This window comes from Centropristis striata, chromosome 20 (genome assembly GCF_030273125.1).
Source record: "Centropristis striata isolate RG_2023a ecotype Rhode Island chromosome 20, C.striata_1.0, whole genome shotgun sequence".
In the NCBI taxonomy this organism is placed as follows: domain Eukaryota; kingdom Metazoa; phylum Chordata; class Actinopteri; order Perciformes; family Serranidae; genus Centropristis; species Centropristis striata.
This window is the reverse complement of record NC_081536.1, coordinates 26,428,906-26,437,558: the sequence shown is the minus strand read 5'-3', so window position 1 is coordinate 26,437,558 and position 8,653 is coordinate 26,428,906. Positions and strand designations below refer to the sequence as shown.

The following is an 8,653-nucleotide window of genomic DNA, read 5'->3' as shown; positions in this document are numbered from 1 at the left end:
ACTAGACAAGACATCTAATACAATTTTGCAGCTTAAATCACCCATGATGGGCTTTGAGTATAATACTGTCTGTATGCAATTATTGCTGAATACCTGTTGCAAAGTGATTCATGGTGAAAATATTACAGTTATTTTAATTGTCTTTGTTTACTTATTCTTTCGTTATTAATGTAACCTATTCTTACTTTGAATTTACTTTCCAAAGCAGGTGTGCCTATGGTGGGAGGGTGAAGGGTTGTCGCATCTGTGATTAGTGTTTAAATGTTCAATTTTTTAATTAGTGCTAGATTGGTCTTGTATCTGCTTATAACAATAAAAACTAGGCTTTATCTGTAGGAATGTAATATGAAGTTTATATGAATAGTGCGGTGGTGGAAGAAGTATTCAGATCCCTTACTTAAGTAAAAGTACTAATACAACAGCGCAGAATTACTTCGCTGCAAGTAAAAGTCCACTCATATCGTCAAATATATTCCAAATATATTATTGGCCAAACTTTTAAGAACTAAATATACTGTTATGAGGTTTCATTTATAAAAGAAGCTAATCACTTAAAATGTATCATGTTTTTATGTTAAATCTCGACGTGAAAAGTAACTAAAGCTGTCAGCTTAATGTAGTGGAGTAAAAAGTAAAATATTTCCCTCAAAATGTAGTGGAGTGGAAGTATGAAGTTACATAAAATGGAAATACTCAAGTAAAGTACAAGTACCACAAAATTGTACTTAAATTACTTGAGTAAAAGTACTTAGTTACATTCTACCACTGGAATAGTGTAAGCGCGGCTGTTTATCATCAATCAATCAATCAGACTTTATTTGTATAGCACTTTTCATACAAGATAGATCCAACACAAAGTGCATTATATAAAAAAGGAGAAAGTAATGATAATGATAATGATAATGATAATAATAATAATAATAACAAAACATAGAAACAACCAAACACCCTCCGCCCATCCCCAACCCTCCACCCCTAACCCTCCATCCACCCATCCCATTAAAAACAAAGCACAATGTGAGGAAGCTCCATCTCAACGTGGAGCAGTGAGGAAACACTGGAGGCAGCTTAGAAATGAATTCGATAAAAATAAATAAAAAATAAAGTAAGGTAAGATTAATTAAAAGTAAATAATAATAACAAAAAAATATATAAATAAAGATAAAAACAATAAAATAAAAAATAATAAATAACTAAGAAGTAGAGCATGATAATATATATATATATATATATATATATATATATATAATAGACTAATAAATAGTAGCAAATAAAAAAATAAAAAAGAGAAGATGTTATAACACTAAGATGCATGAACAGAAAAATCAAGTAAAAGCCCAGTTAAAAAGATAAGTCTTAAGTTTATTAATGCTTGAGGTATTAGTTGGTGTTGTTGGACACAATAAAATAAACATTGTAACCTTTCTCACTTGTTTGTTGCAGACCTATTATTGTGATGTTCTTATTATTTATTCCGTCCGCCGTTGTTCTCGTCTTGACTTGGAGTTATCGCGGGAAGTGGCAGAGATACGCTATCTCCGTGTACCTACCGTGTAAGTGACAGAAAGCTCAGCCTGGAGTTCCTCAGCACTGATGGTGAATAGCCACTGCTGCGGTAACGGGCGGAAGAGAAGAAGCCGCAGAAGGAGACAGCAGTGGCAGAGGAGTAGTAGTTCGGACTTAGTTTTATAGAATTAGCAGCATTACGTATAGCATCTGATCCTTACAAATCCTAGAAGGGAAGGGAAGCGAAACATAAAAAAGATGGCGGCCGCGGCCTCGCCGGGCTCCGGCTCCTCCACCTCTTCAGACTGGGTTGTACTGAGAGACGGCTGCCTGCGTTGCGACGAGGAGGGCCTGCGAAGCCTGTCCTACCATCCGGCCCTCAACGCTATCCTGGCCGTTACCAGCCGTGGCAGTATCAAAGTCATTGACGGCACTTCGGGGGCCATTCTCCAGGCTTCAGCCCTGCACGGTAAGCCCCGGAGCCTCTGTGGAGCCGTGACACCGACAGTTTCAGTTTTAGAAACCAGCCACTGATTGTCAACAGACTCTAGATGTGGTGAAGCACGACACAGGCTGAGCTGCAACTACAGCTAGCTAACGTTAGCTGTTCCTAGTCTTTGGCCTAGTTACATTATTTTGACAAACAGGATTCGTCGAGCCTGTTTTGTTTGTGCACCGTCTTCGGACGTTGATCTGTTTGTAGTCAGTTATGAAGTCGTGCTCCTTGACCGCCAGGGTTTAGTGCCGTTTACCGCTGTTGCAACATGTCATAACCGGGCAGGCTAGTATCTAGCTGTTTAAACCTCTCAAGTCCAGGAGGTTTTGGTTCAAATTTGTCAACTTCCTATGCATTCTGTATCTGTCAATGTTAAGCATCTTTCAGTCCGTCCTTACATCACATGCATGCCTCCTTTTTCTCCACACAATCAGTCAGATTTTTCATTTTATTTTAATCAACAAAGTATAAAGCTGCCAGGAACCAAAAATACAAACAAAAGACAAAGGTGTCTATGGAAATGTACCTTTTTTGTTTACCATTCATACACACAAAAAAACAGCAGAAATAAATAATAAAACTACAAAACATTCTATTTGCATGTAAATTAAAAATAGTAATGGTTTTCATTGTAGAAAGAATATTCACAATTTAAAAATGGTCTAGAAACATAAATGGCACACTGTGAAAGCTCATATGATTGCACTTTCAACTGACTTGTCTCAGCTTGTCTACATATCGTATATAAATTAAGTTATTACATAAATAGATAGACTCCAGATGGTTAACTTAAAACAACGCTACACTGATAAAAATTGGAGTGACATTTACTTAAAAAAAGCTAGGCAAGTTTTTCCACACAAAGTGTTTGTAATCTTTACTCAGACTGTTTCTAACTAATATTTATTTAATAGAACCACTTATTTTTTTAATGAAAATACACAAGTAAATTACAGATTCACATTACATTTTACTTGGAAATATCAACTAATTAAGCCAATGAACTGGTTTAGTGAATATTACTTGGAAAGAATGACTCAATTTGCATACAAAACTGAGGAGACATAATAACAAACAATCACTAAGTAATGCACTACATGAAAAACTGCTATTTTAAAGTAAAAGCACTGAATTAATATTTCTTTGTAGAATTTATATAGATGATTGAAATAATAATTACAGTGTAGTATTCCAGACAACCTTTTTTTGTGTCAGTGACTGTATTTACCTAAAGTAGCACACAACATAGTTAAGGTAGTAATGTTGCACTGTGTTAACAGGAATTACTGTGATAGCCACCAAGCTAACCAGTGGCATTTTAGCTGCCTACCTTTACAGCCTATCGTATTTGCTGTCAGTCATTTTGGAGCCTTGTTGTAATGCTGAAGATAAACTGACTTGGTGCTTTAGAGAAAGTGTAATTGGGCCATCTTTGCTTGCTGGACTAACTTGGCTAATTCAGTCAAATAACCAGCCTAAAACTTGTGTTGTTGGGCTGTATGTCTGCACTGAAGTCCAGTCACATACAGGACATTGTAAATTGTTTATCAAGCTGTGCCCCCTGATAACAACAACGTTGATCACTGACATGTTTTGATTACACATCATGGCATCAGTCAAAGTGTTTTCTAATAGTGAAAAAAATAGATGAACACACTTGGCTTGGATATCCTATAGACAGTGGTCTAATGTTTGCATTTGTTAACATCTCAAATTGTGTTGGTTTGCTGACGGATTTCAGTATTTCTGGAAAAGTTTTCATCCTGACCGTTATCATTGAACAAAAGTTATGTATCAAAACAATATTAGTACCTGTTTATTTCCAGTGCATGGTTCGGCTCAAGTGCACTCTGCTTGACTCACTTTTGGTACTGGGTTGCTTTTCTCAAATTTGTTTTTTTTTCAGTGCAGATAGTATCTTAATGTAGGTGGGACTCTGAGCTGACTATAGTGATGCCATGTGAAAGGCTCAAAAGTGACCAAATGGTGGAATTACAACAAAGGCTCTGCACTCAACACAGCAAGCGAGAGAGATATATGGTTATAAATGTTTCAGGACACACATGGCAATGTGATTAACATAATATTATGTTTGTTTATTAATGGACTAATAGGGCTAGTGTCTGAGATTCCTTGTGCAATTTAGCCTACTGCTGAGCTGGCATTAGAGGTGGAAAGGGGGAAGATGCCCCCAGTGCACATTGTGTTTGTTTACTAGAGAGTTAACGTGTTTTTTGAGGTGATGACAAAAGACAGAGTAAGCTAGTCTAAAAGAAATCTAAAACTGCGCCAATATGGATACATGTTGGAAGAAAGGTCAGCCTCATGCTCTTCTTCTTCTTCTTCTTCTTCTTCTTCTTCTTCTTCTTCTTCTTATGTTATTGTTGCTTGGCAAATCAAATAACTGTCACCATTTGAATTGGACAAAGTCTAATTCAAAGGGCTGTTGATGTAAGTTTGACACCCAAATTGGTAACATTGGGTAGTACTGTTCAGTCCAGTGTTTTGGAATAATATCAAACTGATTTTTAAATTTTTTACACCTGCTCATCCTTCCAAATTATTTGATAGATGCAGAAGAGCCATAGAAGCTGTGGTTAATTTCATATGCGGCTATCAAACTTTTTTGACTTCATATGGCTCTGAGTAACTTTCGTAGGAATTAATGGGGCCCCAATTCCAATACTGTATCCAGTTCTCTTTATATATCCATGATCTCACTGGAACCTTTAATCTGCAACCAAACAGAGTGAGTTTATTATACATGGCTTATAATAAACGATAAAATTACAGAAAAAACAAAAAAGGTCTGGCTCTTAAACAGAAAAGGTCTAGCTACACACACACACACACACACACACACACACACACAACAAGTGCAACCTCCAAAAGAAATATCTCTTCTACTGCAGAAAACCTAGCAAGAAAATCTTAACAACTTCAGAGTTAACTTAGTCCTGGAATTGCTCCAACTTAATTGGTTGTCGCCAATTAAAATTGACAGAGGCCAGTGAGGAATTTAGATGCCTCTCCCACAATGACCCTTAAAGGCATCAAAACAGATGTTTTACACTGCACAGTGACAAGCATGTTGATGGCATGTTGTGGAAGTGAGGATGAAACAAACAGTGACATTAGCTCCTTTTGTAGTGCTGTCCCACAAATGTCCCGCTATATTGCCGGAAGGATCTGTGCAGGCTTTTAGCCTTAGGGCGTTCATAGTGAACCCACGAAGGTGTGATATTCGTGCCCATTCATAGTGCAGTCCGGTGTCGCAGAACAAGGTTGAGGATAGTGGGAGGTAGGGATGAGTACCTTTCACATTTGAACCGATACGGTACCAATACCCGGTACCTGGGAATCGGTACCGGTGCTCAACGGTACCAATTTTAGGTACTTTTGCGTTTGTTTATGTGGTAATAAATGTTAATTTGTTTAATAATAAAATCTAAATTTTTCAATTCAACATATTTAGTTCTCAAAATATAAACTTATATCAAACAACTTATAACTTATTTATATCAAAACAATATAACATCCAGGATGAGCAGTGCTTTATTGTTGAGTGAACTTGCATTTTGTAACATGAAGGTTGCAGTGTTATCAAAGGATGCTGGAACAGAGGTTGGGAGGTGGATGATGCTGTCAACACAGAGGAACGCTCTCAGGTGGCAAGTGCACGGAGGAAAAAAACCCAGTGTGATTTGCTGTGATGACGTCGTAGCTGTGCGGCGGAGCACTGGTCAGAAAGTATTGTGGGCATAGCATGGTTGGAATAAAGAAAGTTGAGTCGGGCTGCTCTGTGCACATATCGAGGATGACGCAGGAGTCCGAGGGATTTAATTTCAGCGAGGCAGTTTGGAGTAAAGTGGCAGGTAATATTCCTGAGTTCAAGAGCGGAGTATTAGCTGCTAGCTGTTAATGACTGGTCTACAGAAGAATGGAGAGAGCAAACGGAGTAAGGAAGGTCCAATCTTGAGGCAGACGAAGGCCAAGCCCGGGTAGAGACATTGGAGAGATAGCAGCTGGTGGCTAGCAGGCCTAGAACCGGGCTGTTCGTCTCTGCGCCGGGGTGGACGAGGGCAGCAGCTAGTGGCTGCGGTGAGCAGACAGGACCAGACGAGGAGGTAAATAAAAAAATAAAAAATTGTGCGATTGTCAGCACGCTTGTTAATCAAAGACGCCAAATGAAAACAGGTTGAAATCAATGATCAGTTTAAAGTTAACGCCGTTTAGGTACCGAAACATGGTACCGTTTGATTTTACATGAATCGGTACTCGGTAGTACCGACGGAATTCGGTCGGTACCTATAAAAGTACCGAATTCGGTACCCATCCCTAGTGGGAGGAGACGACAGTGCTGTACAGTAGCACAGTGCTAATAGGCTACACAGTAAGTGTTCACTTAGCGACCTCCGTTTGTTTACATCAAGCACTGGACACCACATGTACAGTTAGTGTTCCAGTTTGTTTACAATAAGTGGCGGACGCTGTGCACAGTTGGCGACGGAGGCCGCAGTTGATGTGATTTGATAACTGTCGGACCAAGTTTGCGAAATGTCGAATATTCCGCCTTGCCGGGACGGCCCGTTCATAGTGGTCCCTGTATCGTCTCGCCTGCACTATGAACACGCTTGAAGCAGGATGCTGGGATCAAGTGATCCCACCAATTTTCTGACTTTGTGACTACCTCTGGAGGCGGAAAATTGTTGGGATCACTTGATCCCGGCATCTCGCTTCAGGCATGTTCATAGTGCAGGCGAGACGTTCCAGAGCCGTAAATGTCCCGGCATGACACGGCTCTATGAAAGGGGCTCGTGATTCAAGTCCACACATCTGAAACTACTTGTATTATCTATGCGTGTTTTGTTTTTGTGTTTTCATTTTTTAAAGGAGTTTTTTTCTTAACTGGCGTGAGGGTCAAAGTGCAGAGGGGTTGTATGCTGCACTATGAGGCACATTTGTGATTTTAGGCTTTATATATGAATTTGAATGAATTGAAGGTATTCAGGTTATTGAGAAATCACTTCGCATTTTTCCCAATTTGATTTTCAATACTGTCTAAAATAAAGATACTATCACAGACAGACATGCTGTTTTTTAATGTGTAATGCATAACAGCTGACACCGGAGGTCAGTCTCTACAGCTGACTGAACTGAAAAACATGCCAGAACTCTTTTCTTGTTTGGCTCACATCCTGACGATAAAGGGGAGCCAGCTAACAGACCAAGCTGTTTTTCTGTGATTTTTTTCATTTTATTTTGTAATCTTAATTTTCAGAAGAATGACGGACAGGTGATCAGCTGGAGGTGGAACGCAAACACAAAATTCGGTCCTATACTGTATAACCAAGTGATATGTAATGACTGTATGAAAAAACACTACTGCCCAAGCCTGATCTGAATCATATTACATATGCATAAAAATCAGACCAGATGCTACTTTTTACACAAACAAGCACGCAGCCATGCTATTGAAATGACAATTAAATGATGTCAACTAATGATGATGTAAAAAAAAAAAGTATTTGAATTGAAGATGGTCCAGTTCAGGACAGCATAGATTATATTTTCGCAGAAAAAAGTTAGATAAGAGTCCTGTCATGGTGGCCATACCCTAATGCTGCCATCAGTTTGTCACTAGGCGACGCCCCGTCAAAAGATAATTGCCACTGGGCCTAACCATTGCTATATCCCCAAACCCTGATTAGGAATGCAGTGTTCATTCCTCTGCCTTTTCCCTTACCGAGGGCAAGGCTTTGTGTCACCGCAGCGGAGCAGTATGCAGATAGCAGCCTTGCAGAGCCGCCAGCAGGTGGGTGAGGCCTTATTATTCCACTTGACGAGGGCAGCTGCTACATCTCGTTGGCTCGTTTTTGGCACTTTCTAATACATTTTCAGGGGATGGGTTACCGCAAGGCAAAATGAGTGATACTTGATCTTCATAGTTTGAATGATTTTGCTGTATGTTGAACTAGGCTTTGACGGTATTACGGCATACAAGGTTAATTAGAAAATGCGATGGTATGATTTTCAATGCCTTCAAAATTTAAGACGCTGCTCATTCTGTCTATTTAAACTGGCAGTCGTGCTGTTTTATGTGATGCACAGTAGCTACCACCAGAGGCAAGTCTCTGGGCAACTTAGCTGAGAAACATGGCGACTGAAGCTAAAAAGACTCTCCTTGACATTGGGTGAGAGGCAGGGTACACACTGGACAGGGTGCCAGACTATCTCAGGGCAGACACATAGAAACTGACACCTATTGATGCTCTCATTTACACCTATGGGCTACCCACGCTGACTGAGGGAGAACATGAAAACTCCATTTCCATTACTTGTGCATTGCAATTACATCAAATGTAAACAAAGTAGGTCTTAAACCAGTCAAAAAAGCTCTTCTCTACAGCTTACCTCAGTTATTATTACCAGTGATCTGATAATCAGTGAGGTTATGAAGACTATACAACTTACATGCAGTTATTAAATTTTTGTGTCAATGTCGACTAATCATTTCCCCCCCTAGATGATGCAGACCAAATGTATAATATTTTGTGACTTAGTGTCTGCCAACTGTTCTTTTAAAATGCTTTCATCAGCTTCTTGTAAAAATATTATATTAATTGTTTGGGGGAGGCAGAAAATGTAATA

The 8,653-nt window shown here is 39.2% G+C and overlaps 1 protein-coding gene across 2 annotated transcripts in view; it reads left to right on the top strand.

Moving 5' to 3' along the window:
* The first annotated feature begins 1,546 nt into the window (after nucleotides 1-1,546).
* The window catches only part of birc6 (baculoviral IAP repeat containing 6), a 100,316-nt gene continuing 93,209 nt past the window's right edge, over nucleotides 1,547-8,653 (top strand). Inside the window, exon 1 of one of the 2 annotated variants that reach the window (XM_059359204.1) lies at nucleotides 1,547-1,975. In XM_059359204.1, the coding sequence (XP_059215187.1) occupies nucleotides 1,765-1,975 (211 nt within the window). In that variant the 5' untranslated portion in view covers nucleotides 1,547-1,764. The remainder of the gene's footprint in view (nucleotides 1,976-8,653) is intronic. The other variant, XM_059359205.1, reaches the window with a different exon arrangement.